The 23,178-nt window shown below is 30.2% G+C and overlaps 1 protein-coding gene across 2 annotated transcripts; it reads right to left on the bottom strand.

The window, feature by feature from the left end:
- Nucleotides 1-1,532: 1,532 nt before the first annotated feature.
- On the bottom strand, nt 1,533-19,793 carry LOC108727014 (purine nucleoside phosphorylase). Of its 2 annotated transcripts, none has more exons than XM_018454902.1 (6): nt 19,600-19,793; nt 11,345-11,439; nt 9,034-9,242; nt 8,682-8,857; nt 8,208-8,398; nt 1,533-2,417 (listed from the first exon to the last, which is right to left on the bottom strand). In XM_018454902.1, exons 1-6 carry the CDS (start codon nt 19,701-19,703, stop codon nt 2,194-2,196), a joined length of 999 nt encoding a protein of 332 aa, XP_018310404.1. In that variant the 5' UTR covers nt 19,704-19,793; the 3' UTR covers nt 1,533-2,193. The 2 variants fall into 2 exon arrangements, with proteins under 2 accessions (XP_018310404.1, XP_018310405.1); XM_018454903.1 differs by having other exon boundaries at nt 9,034-9,212.
- Between the last annotated feature and the right edge of the window lie 3,385 nt (nt 19,794-23,178).

Below are 23,178 nucleotides of genomic sequence, written 5' to 3'. Positions count from 1 at the left end.
AAAAATTTTTCTATTCTTAAAAACGTTTTATAATCCAATTAAATACAACTTTTAAAGGATGGGGAAGTCTCGGGAAAATAAATCTTGTTCTGGGTGAACAGACCTACTATTTGAAGGGAATAACAACTCATTTGAACGCTTGGAACCTTGTTAAAATCGACCTTGAACTCGAGATTTGGTCATTTTGTACATTAATCAGACTGTATTTTTTAAGGCGTACGAGTATATCGTAGAACTAAATGAATTATTGCATCGTGTTCAGCGACTAAGAAAACATACAGTACGACATTTAAAATCCGAATTGAGCAATTTTTGCATCAAATCAAATATGTATTAAGAAAAATCGAAACTTTGATTTAAAAATCGTTCTACTAGCGACCTCTAAATCTTAATATTTTTTAATAAAAATTTAGGGGTGTTCTTTTAGCATAAAATAAAAGCTTCTGAGTTGAGAGGCGATTTAAAAAAAATTTTTTTTCTTGTCAGTCTAATGTATAGATATAGTATACATACACGGAAAAAAAAGATATAATTCACATAACACTAAAAATATTTAGTTGTGAGCAATGTAGAAACATCATCCGAGTTATCTTTATGTGATAGGAATGTATATCGTTGATATGATTTATTTACTTTGATGTGTCAACTACATCAATGTAATTAGGCGCGATCTGGTTGTGACATCCAAAACTTGGTTCGGGAATCATTTACTACGGATAAATTATATATGCGTATAGTTGTGTCAATCGTGACATTATAAAGCATGATGTATAATAATAAGAATTAAATTATTAATAAGAATTTCTTGTTACATCATGCTATAAATTAAGTTGCAATTTCAAAAAGCAAAAGTGACTCACCACGTTTACAATTAAAAATACATATATGGTATGTGAAATGCCGTCATTATTGCAACATAATCTAATCTAACCTCGGTACTATGGTTCAAGCAATCACATAAATAGTTGCTCCATATTTTACTATTTAATTTGGTTGGCATCACCAGATTTCTGTGCAGACCAACCATACTGTTTTTTTCATGTACACACACACACACACACACACGCACGCACGCACGCACGCACGCACGCACGCACACACACACACACACTAAATACATATAATATATTTAGAATATCATATAATGGTTATCAAAAATTATTAAAAATACGTTAATTGTTAATAGTTAAAATTATGACGTGTAATTAAAATATAATTTAATTAAGATGCAATTGTTATAATTAATACGTAAGTAAACATATACGTATTTGTAAGTAAATATATATGTACTTATAATAACACATATTGCTCATTTGTAATTTATGCAAGACACCAAACAACGTTTTAAATAAAAATTAAATATCAAATCCCTTATCTAAATGTACTACATTTTAATTAATGAAAGTAAATTATTTTTGTAATGTTTCTTTGAAAATAATGATTCTAGAATAATATATTAAAATAAATGTTATTTACATCGAAATACACAAGAATTTCTAAGATTTAAGATATATATCGTAGCGGAAAGATGCTCCTGGAAATCGTACCATCACCGCTCAATTTTTCCGTTTAACAAATAATTTAATTCAGCATTTCCGTGCCGTATGGTCTTCGAGATTTATCGGAGCCGAATGACGATGCATTAGTGCGATAGAAGAGTACGAAAACGAGATAAGGGTAACAAAACGAGGATGGAAAATTGAGAGGAAGCGTTGACTAACCCTTCGTCTTTAAGAAGTTCTCCTTCTTCTCCCTTCTTCCTACCCCCTTCCTCATTTCCTTCTCCAACAAGGCTTCTCAAGATGCGATAACGAATCAATTGAGATCTGAATCGAGCCTGAATTCAGATAAGTAGTACCAAGACACCAACTGTATAGATAAGAAATTGCGATAGGAATAACGAGGATTCGAGAATTGGTCTGTCAATCAATCTACTCGTTAAGTCTCTCCACGCTTAATGATTACTACAGTTAAGAAAGGATTGACGAAACGATAATTCAAAAACAATCTTTCACTGGGAAAAACATATTGAAATTGAAACATTATTTTGTGCTATCAATTTTTCAATCAATTTTCAATTAATAAACAAAACTGTTTGAAACTTGGTTTAAATATGAAAACTGAAACAAATAATTCAACATTTCGAAATCCCCTGTAGTAAAGTGAATTATTCTGATCAGCATAAAGAATGAATTATTTTGTCGTCAGTTGCAGGATATCTCTGAGACGTATCACAATTCTGGACACAAATTCTTGAAGAATCGGCTGTCGCGCTTTGCCAACGTCCATCACTTCCTCATGGTTTGCTTCGTAGTGATCTTCGTAGTCAGTAACACATTGGTTAGTGATTAAACTGAACGTGAACACGGTGAGATCGCAATGCCGGGCGGTGATCACCTCATGAACCGTGGACATGCCTAAATAGTAATCACATGTCACTATACATATATGAAACTGTCTATACACAGAGAGAAAATATATAATGTGATGAAATATAATTTAAACACAAATAAATATAGATGCAGTTCGTAATGCAAGGAAGAATAAAATGTAAACAAAGTTAAGAAAAGAATCAAAATAGTCTCTAAATAAGATAGAATGCAATCATTTACCAGCAATGACGAAACTAATGTAGTAGTCACTATCTAATTGTTATACATGTAATGAAATTATTATATAAAGTAAAATGTTATCTTCTTAATTACATAGGCCTACAAAATTTAGGGGAGATTTTGTGCTTTGAACTTTGAAAGGAACAAAACTTGTTTCCGTAGGATTTTGATGCGCTGAAAACGACTACGTTATTCGTTTTTTTCCATCACACTCCATTTTTTAAATAATCGCAAAAACAGTTTTTTTGGAAGTAACTTTTTTATTAATTTTTTTCGGCTAAACAAAAAATAATATTGAAGTCTGTTTTGCGGCATTTAATTCAGAAATGTTCCAACAACTAAAAATATTTTTTCGGTGCTTATAGAAATGTTTTATGCAAACCGCAAACAAAAAACTTTGGAAAAATTATAGGAAACCGGAAACAATTGACAAATTTTGAAATATAAAACCAAATAATTCGAAAGAAAAAATCGTGAAAAATACTATCTGACAATTTATATTTATAGCTGTATGTTTCTAGTTTAAATCCTTTTTTGTAAAACTAATTCCCGACCATTTGTGTTCAAGTTACCCTTATTATAATAAGGTGATACCTTCATGTGATACAGGATGGGTAACGCTAAACTCACCATTCCGTGTACATTTACTATTCATCATCATTGGATCTGATATTTTCAATTCAACAATTGTTGATTACAGTAGTAATCAGAGACTTACAAAACCATCAAATATCGATTTTCATGCAAATCGTCCGGATTTTTTTAAAATTATTGTCCATATTGGATCCGCCATTTTTTGGAATTGCACATTTTTTTACTTCAGATTTTAAATCAGTGACCAAAAAGACTACACAACATGCTCTTGTATTCGGTAGCTGTAGGTTTGTTCGCGTCGCAAGCTCCAACATGCTCCAATATGCTCCTACCATAGCTCTTATTCACTCTACCAAGCGCTTTGGAGTGAATAAGAGCATATTGGAACATGTTGGAGCATGCGACGCGAACAAACCTCTAGTAGCTGCGTTCGGCAATGTAAATCTGAGATGCGAGCTAGCAGATGGTGAGCTTGATCACGTGATCTTCGAACAAACCGAGTCCCAAAAATTAATTCTGGACGCATCCGAACGATACAGAGCTGTCATTTAACGTCATTTAAGATTATAGCAAATGTTTAGAAGATCCCGGCCGCCTCAAATTTCGATAAAAATGCACTCAATCGGTGCGTTTTCGCGTAAAAATAAAGATTTAACAAGAAAAAAAGTGTCGTTCCGCCCTGGGAATTGAGATATTAATCATTAAAGTCGACAACTATTCAGGTTAGGAAATCTGTCACAGCAGTGATTCACTGTTTTAAAAACAAATTCACTGTTTTAGCAGAGTTTTATTTTTAATGCAGACAATTTGTAGCGTTACTTATGAGTAACCTATTTCAACTGCGTGGAAGAGATTCGGGTGAAACTTAGCGAACGCGTGCGCCGACCAGGGGGTCGATTGTGTAACTCGAAATGAGGTGAAAATTACAAAAGTGAGCAAATTCACTAGAATATTCATCATTTAATTGATCAATAACTAGTGAATTTGCTCACTTTTGTAATTTTCACCTCATTTCAAGATACACAATCGATTCCCAGGACCTCTGAAAAGGTTATGAATTCAATTTAGGCGTGAAAACTTGCATTAGCTCCACGAGCTCGATCTTTGAATCCAGAGTGGATTGAGGAGCTCGATTAGCTCTAGAAATGTTAATATCGAACGCAGATGAGATGACATGTAGCAGAAAGATACGAGTTGCCGAACGATTTGCGAGGTGAAAGAGCAAACGGATGCCTCCGATTTGCAATGCCGAACGCACCTACTGTCAGACTCGAGAGGATATCGTGGACTGTAAGTGACGCGCGGGCTGCTTTGACGCTTTAAATTCAATAACTTCTGAACAAATGGTCAGGAATTAGTTTTTCAAAAAAGGATTTAAACTAGAAGCATACAGCTATAAGTATAAATTGTCAGATGTTTTTTACGATTTTTTCTTTCGAATTATTCGGTTTTATATTTCAAAATTTGTCAGTTGTTTCCAGTTTTTTATGATTTTTCCAAAGTCTTTTGTTTGCGGTTTGCATAAAACATTTTTATATAAGCATTGGAAAAATATTTTAACTCAGAAATGTTCCAACAAGTATTGTTGGAACATTTCTGAGTTAAATGTCGCAAAACAGAACTCGATATCATTTTTTGTTTAAAAAATGTTACCGGAAAAAATTAATAAAAAGTTACTGCCGAAAAAAACTGTTTTTGCAATTATTTAAAAAATGAAGAGTGATGAAGAAAAACGGACAACATAGTCGTTTTCAGCGCATCAAAATCTTACGGAAACATCTTTCAAAGTTCAAAGCACAAGACCCCCCCTTAAATTCTGTCGGCCTGTGTTATCAATAATTATATACACATACTTAAAAATATTTACATATTACTTTCAACCGCGATCCAGAATAAATGTATAAAATTTTTCATAATTTTTGTTATTTTAAAATATATATGATATATATCTTTAAAAACCCGTTTTTTAAATCGTTTAACACTTTTATAAAAGGACTAATTTTGTCATAAAGATCATTTCGCGTTATCTCACATTCAGTTTATTCTATTTTAATTACACCATCACGACGTCATACAGACAAATGGATGCATAATTGCAAAGTAAATTAAATCTATTTCAAGCTGTTTGTAAAAACAAAAATTTAATTGCTTATCTGTGAATCAGCACACATGTAATATATGAAATCAAACATCATTGCGACTATAATAATTAATATTTCTAACAGAATTTTGTACTGTATTGACAATTATTGATATTTTTATTTATTTAGAGCATTAAGTGTCATAGCGACAACGAAATCGGTATAATTCCATACTTTTCGATTTAAATATAGATATAATACGTTTCTTCAACAAAATTAATCATTTTGTCCCCACTGGAGTCATGTGACTAAACCGCTTATTTAGAATTTTGAAATAAAGTATTCCAGCAAACACATGCATCAACTAAATTGTAACTAAATTGAAAAGTATAACTGTTAGTTATAATTTTCCCCTCGACAATACGTATAGCTACACTCAGAGAAAAAAGTCATATCAGTAACTATAAATTTGTAGTGAAATAGCCCCTCACAACTATATACATATTATTAAATTCTAATAAGAATACTAGATTAAGTGAACTAAGAAAATATAGTACATTAACCATATAAACAATTTATAAATGGTTAATATTACTATATTTTCTTAGTTCACTTAATTTACTTATTGTTCTTATTAAAGCTTTATAATACATAGTTACAAATTTGTGTATGCATTTCTTATTTATTTTTGTCTTCCAAGTTTGAAACCAACGCTGCGCCTTTTATTGTAAGCTGAGTGGTTTCCTTCTTAGGAGAAACTGAACTCCGCTACGTCCCTCTGGTGACAAAGCCGCGTACTACTCGTACTGAGCGATACTTTAAAAATTTTTGTCTAAACTAGAAAAATGTAATTGTTATATCTATTTGCATGAAGTCCAAGTAACTACTCAATGTAGTTGAGTCACTATTTCACTACCAATTAATAGTGCATACAATTTGTTACCGTGACTATATTTTTATAATATTCAGCACTACTTTAATTTCTATTACTTTGTAAAACTAGTTACAGGTACTTCAATTGCAAAAGTTGCCAAATTTATAGTTGCTGGAACTATTTCGTTTTCTCTCAATGTACCCAGCAAACATAGAATATGACATGTATAATTGTATATACATATAATTGCTATGTATAACTGTTATCTAATTATTGTAACTGTTATAACATTATACAGGGTGTCCCATTTTAATTGTCCACCCCAAATAACTTTCTTATTTTTGATTTTAGAGAAAAATGTTTCAGACAAAAATTGTATGGTTTCGAGGGGGTCACAAGATGGTACCATTGGTTTGACCTTGGATAATCATTTGAAAATTACATGAAGGTCACCTTCAATTTCTTAAATGGAACATACCATTTTTCATTACATATTCTCGTAGCTTATCTCGAGAGCTTTCCAAAACACTACAATAAAATATTTTTCTATTGCGTATTTTCCGAGTTATAAAGCTTTAAGTTTGCGGTATCCTTTCTAAAAAAAAGGAGATGTTAAATCGATACTCGAATGTATCGAAGTTTATTGTTGTCGCTTTTCCGCGATGCTGATTGGTTCTCTCGCTGCGTTTACTTCACGAGTATCTGTCATTGCCAAAATTCAGCGTAGACTTGAATTATGCATACAAGTAAATGGCCAAGTTTTTGAACACCTAAAGTAATTGTACAAAATCTCATCTTGCCTTGACTGGCTGGATCATGTAAGATAAGACTACAGGAAAGCGAATTTGTATTTTTATTAAAACTAGAACATAACAGGCGCGCGCTTCGCGCGCGCTACTAAGCTTTTAACATTTATGCAGGATGTTTTCAAATACGGAACTGTCAAAACACACAATTTTGGCAATGACAGATACTCGTGAAGTAAACGCAGCGAGAGAACCAATCAGCGGAAAAGCGACAACAATAAACTTCGATACATTCGAGTATCGATTTAACATCTCCTTTTTTTTAGAAAGGATACCACAAACTTAAAGCTTTATAACTCGGAAAATACGCAATAGAAAAATATTTTATTGTAGTGTTTTGGAAAGCTCTCGAGATAAGCTACGAGAATATGTAATGAAAAATGGTATGTTCCATTTAAGAAATTGAAGGTGACCTTCATGTAATTTTCAAATGATTATCCAAGGTCAAACCAATAGTACCATCTTGTGACCCCCTCGAAACCATACAATTTTTGTCTGAAACATTTTTCTCTAAAATCAAAAATAAGAAAGATATTTGGGGTGGACAATTAAAATGGGACACCCTGTATAATTATTATATTCTGTTCTTGCTGAGTATTATATGTTATATATTACAGTTATACATGTAGGTAATTATATCGTTGAATGGGCAATTATAACTAACTGTTACATTGTTATGTTTATTAGTTGCTGTTTGAGAAGATTACTATTGTCTACATTTTCTGTAAATATCATATTATCATCTTTACAGTCTTCTATAAATGCAGGTTGTAAAAAGATCACTCTTATATCAAGATAACAAATATCTTAAGGTATATTTTTACACTTCTCTGTAAAATTCGGTGAAAAGATCTTGTAGCTGTTGCTATTACAGTCCGATGATAATAAAGGAATTTAGTAATTTGCTAAAACTGTAACTTCCTGGAAATATTCTAGACAGACTTATCAAAAAGAAAAAAACGACTTTTAACACTTGCATTGCGATACAAATTGTTACACACAGTTACAATAAAAATAAACGTAGAAAAGTCCTTAAACGTTTTCAAAAAGTCAAAACGTTTTTATAAATCGCTTGTCGTTTAATATGTACAAAATAACAAACAAATATTTTTCCTGTGTTAATAAATAATTTCCGAATAAAAAGATTTAAAAATCATATCAGTGATGATAAACAATACAAGCAAATAATATGCGTTTAATACACTTGGCTCGATTAATTGAAAAAAATTAAATGACGTACCAACTGCGTCGACGCCGATCATTCGCAACATCTTCAACTCTGCCACTGTCTCGAAATTAGGTCCACCCAAACACGTGTAAACTCCCTTATGTACAATATCGCCAATACCCATCTCTTCAGCTACTTGTCTACCGATCTCCATCAGCGTGGCGTCATAGGCTTTATTCATAGGAGGAAATCGGGGCCCAAACCTGAGAAATAAAGAAACAAATGTGCTAAAAACAAAAGACTTTCAAATTAATAAATAATAAATATTATAATAATTGGATAAAGTAAAATTCTTGTTTTTTATATTCCAAATAAATATTTCAGACGTTTATTTTATTTTATTTTCTGTCTTTCTTAAAAAAGAAGAAATAATACATTTTCCCGATTCGTCGTAGGTACAAACATTATGTTAATTTAAGTACATTGTATACGTATATTGGTAAAAAAAAAAAAGAAATTAGAGTTCGTATAGAGTGCGAATCCCACCTATCATCATTTGGTCCTTGAAGTGGATTGTTACCGGCAAAACCCATCATATTCACATGATCCTTCACTATCATGATATCACCTACTTTGTAGGTGGGATTTAGACCGCCGGCCGCGTTCGTAGCAATTAAATGTGTCACACCCACCAGCTTCATCACTCTTACTGGCATGGCACACTACAAATAACCGCCTTTATCATAAATCTCAATAAACATGTTTTACATTTGTTTTATCTGGAATGAGATCAGGAAACACGGTAGTATATGGTATAGTGTCTCGGGTGTCAAGTCAGTCACTGCGATTAGACTCCCGAGACCGGACCGTGTATTGTAATTACTAAAGCCAATTATACCTTCCAAAGTGGATAACCTTCGTAATAATGAAATCTGCCTTGCATGCACATGACTGGTACACCTTGAAGATAACCAAAGACCATCTGACCGGTATGTCCTTTTACCGTAGATATCGGGAAATGTGGGATTTCTTCATAGGGGAAGCATTGCTTGTCCACGAGGGATTCCGCGATCGAACCTGGACACAACTCGTTTTGCTCATATGATCCTGTTTAGGAATAAACAAAGCTATGATAGGATAAACCGATACCCGGAAATCCCGCAAAGCCGTTTAGCACTGTTTGAAGCAACATACACACACTCACATAAATTGTTGTTAAACCCATTTTAATTTTATCTTCAATTACATCTTTTCAGGAACCTTATTGTGTAGAAGAATTATTATTAGACGCTATCAGAAAAATTTTGGAAGAATTATTTCTACTCTTTTTAAATTACTCAAAGAATAAAATGAGTGATAATATTGTGTTACTCTGGTATTTAAAAAATCTATGAAGATCTTCTAATATATCTATCTTGCAGTGATGGGTAAGATACTCTAAAAATTTATCTAGATACAGATACAGTTACATGTACAAAAATTTATCTAAATACAGATATAGATACACATATTAAAATATATATAGGTATAGATATCAGATATTAAAAGTATCTTCAGATACATTTTAGATACTCTTAAATTAATTTTATTGTAATAATGATAATGTGTAAAAAAATGTATTAGTTATTAAATGAATCATTTATTCATTCATTTTTGTTACATTTAGATAATTGAAAAAATTTATAGTTATCGTAAAACGATTTAGGATAAGAATTATAAGATGATATTATTCATCATTATTCATCATAGTTTTGCAAACTAAAAATGCTTCAAAAATTGTATTTCCTGCTTAACTATACATACGGTAGAAATTCCACAATCTAAAGTCACTGGCTGCGTCTTCAGCAGAAGAAGCAGTTGTGTAACTGTAAAATTCTTTAATATGATTGATTTGCATTTAGATTCAGTGAGAAACAAAGGGAAAGACCAATCATGTTATAGAATTTTGCAACAGCAAAGCTGCTTTTTTTCTGCGGAATGGAATCAATCGACAATCACACATAAAATGGAATTATGATTATGATTATGCTGAGGAAATGTATCTGAAAAATGCATCGGAAAACCAGTTCAGATATTGTGTTTTTTAATCTAGATACAGATACAAATACTCGAATTCCTCTTCTTTTGAGGCCATAATCATTCTTGAGAAAAAGTAAATTAATTTGTTTGTGAGAAAATTCAAACACTTTATAATAACTCTATATTATAACGCGCGCGAGTAGTTTACTTAATCAAATATGGCTATTCGTACTTTGATCGTGATTAGCTTTCTTAGTATAATTAAAAGTTATTACATCACAAATATAAACAGGATCAAAATCAGCTGTGATTTTAGTGTGTCAGATGGCATGTGCAATTTAATGCAAAGCGATATTTGAGCAATATTTTATCGTGAAATCAAGACACGAAGTGTATGTACAGTATATATAAGCATAAATGTGGAATCATGACTAGGCAGACATTATTAATTTTATAGTAATATTCAAAAGATATTGTGCAAATAATAGCGTGCAAATGTCAAAGACACTACATTTCAAAATCGTTTATCACAATTTTATATCACAAAAAATTTATCTTTTTAACTACAATCTGTAAACACAAATCTTGGATAAATTAGTTTCGCATAAGCATATTAAAGAAACCGTGCATATTAAAGAAAATTATATATAAATATAGAATATTGCGTATCATTGTGATTTTTATAAAAATTCTTGAATAATGTCAAGTTAATCAATTTCTTACCAAAACTATATGTTTTATTATATCTCATATCGTTACTACTACAGCGCCAAGACAAGCGTGGACGACACTATATCAATTAAATTTTAAATAAATGTCTAATATCCGGTTGCACCAACGTTACTTTGACTTTAAGCGAGATTTAAAACTCTCTCTATCTTGTTTCAAAGTCGAAAAAGAGACAGAGACAAAGAGAGTTTTAAGCCTCGCTTAAAATCAAAGTAATGTTGGTGTAATCGGGCCTAAGATTCATAAATTTTCAAATACTTGAATCCACAAAGGAACTTTTTACATATTGATGTTATCGATTATGCAATTACTGATTTTACAATAATTAATTAATTGTGCCGACTTATGTCAATAATAAATAAATAAATATTATTTGACATCATACAATTATAAACGAATCATGTATACATACATAGTAAAGTTATACAAGAGAAAAAATGTACACATGCAATAATACTAACCCATTCCCGAACCGCATATAATCCCTATTTTCGGTCTAATCTTGATGCGATTCAATAAATATTGTGCTGATTCTTGTAATGTTTCAAAGGTATACCTGAAAGATATAATAATGTATATTATATTTAATATAATAAATGTTAAGGTTAGTGATTTGCTTCAAAAGCTTCAATTCGAACTTGAAAACAAATATATTTTCATAAAGAATATACAAATATATTTACGAATATACACTCTAAATCTGTGGCAATGAAAATTTCACTGCTTACAAAATTGAGTAGCAAAGTCATTATTTTAAGTATGGATTTTCACTGCTTTAGAGTTAATCTGTTTACTCTTAGGAAAGGAGTGAACTTTTTCACTCAATCAACTGAAGTGGTTTAAGCATTAGTTGATTATGACTGCTTTCCTTTTAAGAGACACAGTCGACACAAGTCGACACAAGTCGACACAAATGTCGTTCTATCTTTGTCACTCTCTGAATGTCAAGAAGGATAGAACGATGCTTGTGCCGACTTGTGTCGATTTGTGTCATCAAATGGAAAGCAATGAATGCAATGCAAGATGCATTGAATGTTACTACAAAGAGTGAATTTAGCACCGCTAGGTACGTTATGTCATTTGCTATGGTCGTTACGGGCGAGACGCATCTTGATTAATTATGCGTTGAAATGACATTCTGTTTATTCTATCCTCCTTTTGTCTATTTTAATCTTCACTACCACTTTGCAGTAAAATTGACTGACAGTAGCATTGGCTCAATTACCTCTAACGCCTACAATGAAATTTCAATTCAATGCAGTGAAATTTCACTGTTACAGATTTAGAGTGTAGGGGAAAGTGGGGGAACTGTGCGCAGCGGGTAATTGTGCGCATCCTGGTTTGATACTTTTCCAATGGATGAAGACATCACTGTGATGAAATTTTTACAAGAGATCGTCCTCTTAAGATATAACTACAAAAGATACGACGTAAATATATTGCTAAGAGAGAAATACAAAAGTGAAATTACATCTTTTCTTGTTACATTAACATTCAGAAAATAAGGTGGTAAGTTCGTATTTTTAATTTGTTTGTTTAAAGTTGCATACGTTATTAAAGTATGTTATTATATGCGTCTTTTGAGCTGTTATTTATTAAGTTATTTGGTTAAGAAATGTTGAAGTAATCGTATTTCATATCGAGTCAGGTCGCGGCGGACAACTGTGCGCAAGCGTTATGAACTGCGCACAATTATTCATCTTCCATATATTATATGACTAGCACTAATTTTTTCGTTTTTTCTTTGCATTATTATTTTATTTTGCCATTTCATTTTGCCAAAGTCTACACTGTTAAATCTATAATGTCAAATTTAACTTAACGTGAGTCGCCATTGGTCCTACTGAATCATGTCGTTATTTTATACTAAAACAATAGTTATATTTGACACTCTACAGTGTCAAATTGACACGTAGTGTCAAATTTAACTATCATTTTGGTAAAAAATAACGATGTATTTAGTAGAAGCAGTGGCGACTCACGTTAGGTTAAATTTAACACTATAGATTTAACAGCGTATTATTATTATTATATTACAATAGTTTTGTATTTTTGCTTAATATAATATAATATATATTTAAAATATATTTAATATACATTTATATTGCAATATAATAAATATAATAAATATATTTTTTTATTTCTCTTTGTCAACATTCCATAATTCATTCATTTCCTACAATTTTTGCTTTGTGCACAATTACCCAACCCATGTGCACAATTACGCGCGAGAAATTTTGTCGCTTTTCCGTTTTTTCCTTTTTGCCAAATATAATCTTATTGAATGAAAATCTGTTCGATATGAGGATACGTAATGATAGAAGAATGTTTATAGTTTCTATTTCCATACTTATATCGCTTTGAACACTTGGAAAATTATTCCAGGACAATTAAATTTCCCTTAGGTGCGCACAATTCACCCACTTTCCCCTATATTGCATTCGAAAAATGCAAATATTTTCCAAGTTTCAAAGCTTCAAAGGCACTTTAAACTTCGAAAGTCGGAGTTAATTTCGAAAATTCGAATTCTTTCAAATCTTCAAATTTTCCAAGTTGTCAAAAATAACAGCTCTACAATAAATATGAACACATAAAAAAATGTTCAACATGGATATTTACTTGATTTTCAAAATCAAGTAAATATCCATGTTTACTCGAATTATTCAAAATCGAGCAGATATCCATGTTGAATCTTTGTTATTATTTCTACACAATCGATAAAATTATAAATGAAATGTTAAAATGTATACATATATAATCATAATTTCGTTAACTTTCTAATATTCAGTCTTATTTAACTTTTGATCTTTGCTCTTATTATAAATCAACTAGCATAGACAAGCTGGGAGATAATAGGGTTGCGAAGTAACTCTCCCGCGATTGAACGTGGTCAGTCGCCTTCTCTCTGCATTGATATCACAGAGACATATTAAAGCGTATTACTCAACAGATTGGTACTGATTAAGCAGCCGTCGTACTCGTTGCTTTAGCTTACACTATCGCGCAGCTGTATTAAACGTTCCATCATAATTGCATATAATTGCATATCTAGGCTTTACGGTAATGACAACTATGGAGATCAACCACCACCAGGATAATTCATACAGTAGTTTCAAAAGTAGTTTTAAAAGTAGTTTTAAAAGAATATTGGAAGTACGATTATTTGATATGACGAGTTTATACATATAATATTTTATCATAATTACTGCAGTAGAAGGCAACGCGCATCATTTCCTCTTAGTTCACAAACACACACACACACACACACACACATTAAAGTTGTAATAATACAAATATACAGTATTATTAATGAAATAATCGGTCAAAATTTCTTATTGAGTTATACAAGATTTGTAATAAATATTTTATTATCGTCAATTTTCAAAGCAAAGTTTTCCAAAATCAGTTATTTTAAATGCGTACCTCGAATAAATAAATTAGACTCGAAAATCTTTATGCGGAAATATATTATTTTGGCACAAAACTATATGCGATTAAACACACATCAAATAAAATTAGTGTGCTCAGGGCACACTAATTACGCATACACGTCGTGAATACTGTTCCATTCACTCTATTAATTTTTATAGATCAATTGATATTGATCTTAATCTCACATCAAGTTTAAATTAAACGAAACTTGTTTCTCAACTTGTTACATAAATACTGCGCAGATTATACCAATTATTTTTAATTAAAATGAGATTTACATTCATTTATATTCATTTATATATTCATTTATATTTCCTTGTTTTCTTTTTGTCATAATGTCGCTTGACGTCGATTGAGTCAAAACGTTATATTCATGCGCATCATGGCTTAATAATTTTTATTATACATGACTTTTATTAAATATAAGTTTGTTAACTGAGTGTTCCTATCGTTGTCCACATTACATCATTGAGACAATATGAGGTATATATGTTTTATTTAATTTACATTCTCTCTAATCTAATTTACTAAACATGTACATCGTTTATCTAACTTATAACGCAACGTTAATTTATTATTTATTCAGATGGTAGAATTGCGATAAGTGAGTTTTGATCTCTTCAATAGTTTTAAATATGGACTGCTTTTTATGAATATAATCAGATTCTCACTGGACAATATATTTTAACTAAATTTCTGATTATGTATGTAAGATGTTTTGTTATTGTACATTGAAAATGACCCGATCGGTGTCGAAACGTTTGATTATTGTATATATATACGTTTATTAAAGATCTTATATTGTAGTTGGCTCGTTTGCCCTTGTTTTATTTATTGATTTATTCTAATTGAGCCATATTAACATTTAATTATATTCATTTATATCATACATATTAATTATTCCTTAGAAAAAAGTTTCGAACGAATAGACCTGATTTTTCTTCCGGGTACAATTCTAGATAAAATAACGAGCTTAACAAATTCAGAAACAAGTCCGTCGTGTAATAAGAATCAATAACAGTTAATCTATGAAATAATCAAATACCTGCAGTTATAATCTATGAATTAATAGAGTGAATATGTAACAGTATGCACAAACGTATACGTAATTATGCTCCTGAGCACACTAATTTTATTTATTTCGATGCAAATATGCATTTAATCGTGTATAACGTAATGCAATAATAATATTTCCGTAAATAAAGATTTTCAAATTTAATTAATTTAAAATAACTTTAGGAAGCTTATGCAAAAATTGAAATATTTACTACAAATCTTATGTAACTCAATAAAAAATTTTAACCTATTGTTTTATTAGTATAATAACATTGTTAAAATTTAAATTAATATAACTTTAATATAATTGTAAATATATTTGAAAAATATGTTATGTGTATATGTATGCGCGCCCGCGTGTGTGTGTGTGTGTGTGTGTGTGTGTGTGTGTGTGTGTGTGTGAAAGTATGTGTAGGTAGATGAGTATGTGAACTAAGAGAAAATGACGCACAGCGCATATCTTAATCGCATAGGTCTATCAGGACCTGAACAAACAATAGGGTACGCCTGATAAGAATTGATTTGTATGATCTTTACTGACGCCTGAACAGGAAATGACTACACTGTTAGAAATGTGACCACGAGCTTCCTTTACATGTAAATGAAGCTGGTGGTTATAAACGAAATTAAAAGTAATGATTGATTTATAATATTTAAATGTAATGAACGTGTACACTAAATTTCATAAATTTTCATGAAAAATACATTAAATTTCATATACAATACATGTACACAAATATACTTTTCAGTTATAAATACATTAAATTTAATGTAATGTCATGAAATTAAGTTCAAATTGTGTAAATTAAAAGTATATTAAATTTCATGAAATTTTTAACAGTGTAGGCGCGCCTGACAAGAACTGTCTGATATAACTCAATCCCCGGCAGGACCTGAATAGGGGCATGAATAGACTGTGTGATAAGAACGTGATCTTTCGATCCTATCAGGTGTTTACTGTCGGAATATTGTGTTATATTCCTGATATATTAGGGATAATCTGCTAGAGGCCTTAATCACACCCTGATTCAATTTCTACTCGGGTTGTTGCTTTCTACTACAGTAATTATGATAAAATATTAAATATTAATAGAAAAATATACTTGCAAGGTTAAGATAAATAGCTATATCGTGCTTTGCCATTCTCTTTTCAAATTATTTTATACACAGTTTTTCTCAAAGATTCGAATCTTTTGAATATCAAATTCCTTGATTTATGAATTGTTAAACTATGCTCGTAAAATTGTTAAATTCTTTAAGATTTTTCCAATGTAAAATTTTTACATTTTTTTAAATATTTGAATAGTTGAACTTTAGACTTTAATTAGCTTTAGACTTGATCTTTTACCTTGAATCTCAAAAATTTTCGTAATGTATCGTATTTTGAAATTACGAACGTATTAAAATGGTCAAATGGCCGCAAGTTTGAATTATTACATTCAAGTTGTTATTATATGTGCGCGTGAAAAGAAAAGATTAGTTGCCACAGCTAAAATTAGGTATGGCAGCTAAATTCAGTAGTATTATATGGATACCTAACGTCGTATCTGCGAGGTCTAATTTCCATTAGTTGTGAGGCCTAAATATTATCATTGTAACAGACAAGCATTTTGCTATTATGTCGATGTATTGATCATTGCAACAAACGTTTTCTGTGTAACAGACAATTTGGTAGCAAGTACAGTTTCAGCAAACCATATTTAGCTGTAATAGAGACAATTTTCTTTTACACGGCATATCCAATAACTATGATAACTAACTTCATATTGCTAAATAAATCGATCTGTAACAGACATGCATATTTTGCTATAACTTCCTTATATTAGTTACAGCAGCAAGTCCTTTGTATGTATTAACAAATTTCATAGCTATAGTAGCTAATGCAATTTCAGTTAATCAGAATTAGCTATAACCAGAAACATTTGTTTTTCCGTGCGCGCTCGTTCACTTCAATTCACGGAAATTTTGCGTGTGTATACACGATAGCTGAGTTTTGTGTGAATCTGGCATACACGGTGTAACTAAAATATCAAAAGAGAAAAGAAGGCACAGACAAAAAATATATTTATTATAACTATATCTACAAGTACACATTATTTACGCTTGTGAAAATATGTCATTTTATTAGAAAAAAAAGAAATTCAATTTTTAAAAATTGAAGAATGTCAGCTTCTTTGTGTCTATCCTTAAGGATGTATTAGACGTACAGTCCCTGCAAAGAAAATTAAATTTGGAAGTATGTTTAATAATTAGACTTTAAATAAACTGTATACATATGAAAGTTGTATGAATAAGACTATATTTTTGTTTAATACATTTTTGTAGTTTATTTATTTTATTTGTTATTATTTTTATTGTTAAAAATTAAAATTTTAAAAATGATTTAAAAAATTTACATTTTTCTTTTATAAGAACTTTAAATATTTAAAATAATTTATGCAAAGTTTCATTGTGATTCATTGATTAATTACAAAGATATAGAACAAATAAATATTTTGTTTATTTATTGGAAATCTAGTCCATGCATAGCAATGTAACACTACGTAAATAATATTGAATTTATAATGTACTTATATTAAAAAATTGAGATTTTTATCATTCATTTTACATATCATTTATTACATTATCATTTATTGTACATTTCCATATATTTTTATTAGAGCACAGATTTAAAAAATATTACTATTTATTAAAATAACTTATGATCCAGATAGTAAACCGTCACCAAATTTGTCGTATTATTTTTAAACGTGACTTAGAATAATCTGTAATTTTTTCATAGTTTTGTTATCATTTTGAAAATATGTATAAAACATCCTTAAACATTAAAGGCAAAAAAAATACTGTACTCTATTTTATTCTTTTTTGCTGCTTCTTTTTGTTATTAATCTTTCATTTATAACATTATTATTATATTTGCTATTATTCGTTGGATGTGTAGTATAACTCACTTAGAATCTATCTCTTTAATCCATTCTATGTGTGTGGCAAACGTACCTACACTACATTAAATAAAACTGTGAAAAATGTAAAAATTGCGGTTTGCAGAGAAAATTTTTCCAATACCTGACCATAGCGAATGGCTGTTAATGTATCACCGTCAGAAAAAGGAATAGTCGAACTATAATGTGTCATTCGCGATCAATATCTATAATAGTTGTTCAAGGTAAATGGATTAATTATCCGTATCTAATTTTCTCCTTGAACAAGGATATACGTGCGAGTACGACGAGAAATAAATCTTATATGATAGATCGAAAGCAACTTTTTGATTTGGCTATAATACCTTAAAACCTATACATTCTATTTTTTAATCAGCGTTTAACATCAATGTTTAAAAAACTTTTGTTAGACCTTAGAGTAAGTATCTACATATTTTATTACAGATTAAAACATTCGAGTGTTAATCGGTATACCTACATATTATGTATGCATATTATGTGTAGAACACTTACATAATTTTTAATATTTCTATATTTCCATCTTTTTGTTTCTCGAACAACATTTTCCCTTTTTGCTATAAAATTGTTTAATCCATAGAAAACCTTGAAATGGTTTACAACTTTTTCCTGAGCACTACGTATATTCACGGACGCACGCTTCGCATACGAGTATGTATTCCGATGCATGATTTGTAATACCCCTGAAGCCTATGTTACGCATTTAGCTTAAATCTGCTACTATTTGAGCTTGCCGGTTTAGCAGGTAGTAACCGCATAATCGTTTTGTACCAGTTTCAGAGCGAAATTACATCGAATTATAGTGAGCGCGCGAGCGCGCCCGGAATACTTCGTTCATTTGATTTACGCTATGTTTGAGAAGTAGAATTGACTCAATATATTAATTTTGCAATATTGATTTTGTCAGTAGCCAGCAATAGTAAATATCATTTATACGTTTTAGCTTACCAATTCTTTTACAATTTCATGCTGAATGGCATTAAAGTAAATGTAAAAAGGAATTTACTTATTATCTAATTAATTTCAAAGGAACTCAATAAGGTTTTAATTTGCAAATTAGTTACAAAAAGATTCAAGATTAAATGTTATCAAAATTGAAAAGATACAAGAATATATACATATATGTATGTACATTAAAGACTTTCGATATAAAACTTCTACAAAACATCTTTTGTTATTTTTAAAATACCTTTTTAAGTATCTTGTGAATTTTAATGTCTAAGATATGTATTAGAAATTCCACAAGAAATAATTTTAATGGAACTTACGTATATTGTGCATCCTTTACGTTTATTTGCAGCACATCGTTATTAGTCAATCGTTTGACAGCCGGGAAGCTATCGTGACCATTGACGGTTTCCGCAAACGGCATTTTTAATCAAATAACAAGCTAATAGAATAAGAATCACTTACAATCGAAAAATGACAATTAATAAAACTAAAGAAATAACAAATAAGCAATTAATCGATCAATCCACATATACATATATCGCGCGCTCACGACAAGTGCCTGGCGTGACTTTCGTGAGTCTATTTTATAGAGGAGTTCAAACGCGAGTCAAAAAAAATGTGAGCGCGAATAAGTCTACCAATGATCTTGGACACGCACAAGCGCATCGACCAATCGGCGAACGTACCATCTGTGGCGCACGCGGGTGCTTGCGCAGTACGAGGATAAGAGTAGGGAGGAGTATACGATGATAACCCGTTACAGAACAAGTGGTCCAATTATTGTTATTTGTTTCGACAACGACGTTGACGTCGGCAAAGCGCAAAATCTAGCGCGGCACAATATCAGAATAATATTTCAGTTGACGAACAAACTGATCAAGTTTATCTCGATGAATATATAAACGCGTGCTTGGGGGTATTTTTTTAAATATTGTTAAGTAATACTTAAAGAAATAAAAACACATTTAAAGAGAAATATACAAGATCTACATTAAAATATCCATCTAGCTAAAAATAATAAATCAATCTGTTATAGTTATAATACAAATATATCATAAATTAGTAATTATATATATGTATATTGAGTTTATATAATTCTAAGTTTTACAAATTTAAAATTATTTAGATATGCTATTTATAATATTAAAAATGATAATTAATTTATTTTTTAATTGAATAATAATATAGTAGATATTGATAAATCAACTCAAAAGTAAATGCAGAATTAAAATAAATATTTTTAATTCTGCAAGTTACATATGTTTTTCCATTTATTTCTAAACTAACTAATATTTATTATCTTTGTTTTATTTCTTCTTTCAATTTCTATATCATAAAAGATTTTACAAAAATCCTTCTTTATTAAAAATAATCCAAAGAGCGGATAGAATAAAGAGTAGGTAAAACATAATTCGTAATTTTCTTTCGATCGTCAAGCATTTAATTCGATTACTGGCTCTTGCCAGAGAATATTAAGCATGAATAAGCAGCGAACACAAATAAAAGTATGTAATATTCTCGAGATATTGTTAAATAACTGCTGTGCTTTTGAACGGCGACGCATGCTCCCAAGGATGTGTCTGTCTATTCATATCTTTGGCAAATTTATGGTAGATTAAATCAAATAAAATTATGTTGTTGGAGAGCTGCTCTTCCGCCTTTACTATAAGGAAATGTATTCACTATACTGAAAATAGCCCGAAAAGGAGCTGAATACATGCTAAATAAATTGATATTACCTATCATAATTTTGAATTATCTGTACACACTGTTTACCGCGCCAAAACTCTCATTATTAGCCCTTTTGTTTTGTATTTTATTGGCAAATAAAATTAAATTTTACATCGTCCAATATTACTATATAATTAACTGCCTTAAATCCAAATCTCTATTTATTAGAGGAAAGATCTAGTTTTCTTTTTATTTTTTTTTTTTGTCACGTAATCGTAAACAAACTTTTTTTGTCGGCAAGAATTTTTGACAGGTGATTAAAATTTTCCCAATGAATGTTAGTTACTAACAAAATGTGCTAACAGAATCAATTAGAAAAGTATATAAAATTGTTAATCGGTTCTTATTTAATTAAATTAATAATTTTTGAAATTATTTTCCAAATAAATTATTACTGTCTTCACCAATACTGTAATCTATATTATACCTTAATCTAAAGTCATCTCGCTCGACTAAAGTCATCAAAATGAATATTTTCTTTATTACACTGTAACAATTCAGAGCAGAATTTTCAGAATGTCTTCCTGCATAATCAGCTCTGTTGAGGTATTAGAAGCGAAAACTTTGCATATACCTAATTGGAGCATAAAATCGTTAAGCATAGTGCTGCATTATACAGATAAGATAAGAAAGTGACACGACAAAAATATATGTAAATTATGTTATGATAATACTTATGATATATATCATAGTATTTTCATATATGTATGTATACATACACACATTATGTTTTTTATTTTATACAAAAATAGATAAATAGTAAAGCACGAGATAGTAAAGTAGATAAATAATAAAGCAAGAGATATAGATATTATAGAAAGAAAGAAATAGAAAATTGTTTCAAATTTGTGTAAAGCACAAATTAAGCGACAATAAAGACATTATTAATAAATCAAAATTTTTGAAAAAATGCACTTAAAAGATCCAATAGATAAAAAAATTTTAATTTTTGTCTTTTTAAGTGACTCTTTAACAAGTTTGTTTTTACTAACTTTAATTGATAATAAGATGTTAAATTCAAAATATTGAATCATTATGATAAATAATTTTGTCTTATTAAAAATTATTATTTAAAAAAAGATATTAAACTGTGCTACTGCTGTTCTGATACTTAGAAAAAGAAGAAAAAATCAGAAAAACTTTATTCTAATATTTATTTAATTCAAAAACTTTTTTCTTCTTCCTCTCATAAATTTACAACAAGAAAGTATTTCTGAATATACTATCTAAATTAAGGAGATGCTAAAGTCTTCTTACTTTACCTTCCATCATTTCCATTCGGTGAAAAATCTGCGAATTAGATTTACGGATTGCAAAATCATTATTACAGAATTAAAGTACGCACAAATAGGACCTCAGCTGCATTGGATTTCATGAGAAAACCGGATAAAAGTTAAAAAATTCATTCACTTTTGGCTCGTACAGCTGTCACCTCAGATATATATTTGCTTGATATAAGAGAATTTTATAATCCATATCTTGAAAATAAGCGTGCAGCTGAGGTCATATTACTGAAACGAACGATACCGAGTTTGTAGAACTAAGATTGAAAGTCTAGAAGAAAAGTATTTTCACCGAATAGAAAATACGTGTATACGGATGCTTTGTGAAGACTAGGAATGTCAACAGAGCCGAAATTCCGTGTAGTAGTAGTTGCGCGGTCTTGCGATAGATAGTGCTGACATATATTAGATAAGGACAAATGTATGCGTTTGAGTGAAACAGAACGATATATAATACAATGTAAGAAATGAATTAAAGTCACTATTATCGAATTTGGAATTAAAAAAGTCTGCACTGTCGATCTCGATCAAGTTCGGTAATCGGTTTAGGATCCCCTTAAAGGATTATCTAAAATAATAAAAAAAATCTCTAAAGTTGTATCATTAAAAAGATATTTTAATTATAACAACAAAAATCAATCTTGCTTTATTGTCATGATCTGCGTTACGGTTATCACTTTTCGATTAGTACTCCGATAAATATCGATCACTTTGCAGTCGAAATTGTCAGAAATCCCACTATCTTGCAGGAGATCAGTAACTACTGCCGAAACTGCTGAAATTGCTGTAATTCTCTCAAAATTATCAAACTCACATAAACTCAAAAAATATAGTAAGTTTTTGGAAAATTTAAAGCTTGAAAACTCTACTGTCAAAATTTAA

The sequence above is a fragment of the Mycetomoellerius zeteki genome, unplaced genomic scaffold (assembly GCF_001594055.1).
Source record: "Mycetomoellerius zeteki isolate Tzet28-1 unplaced genomic scaffold, Tzet1.0 scaffold460, whole genome shotgun sequence".
Taxonomy (NCBI): Eukaryota; Metazoa; Arthropoda; class Insecta; order Hymenoptera; family Formicidae; genus Mycetomoellerius; species Mycetomoellerius zeteki.
The sequence above is the reverse complement of the archived record's forward strand: the minus strand, read 5'-3'. Positions and strand labels throughout refer to the sequence as shown.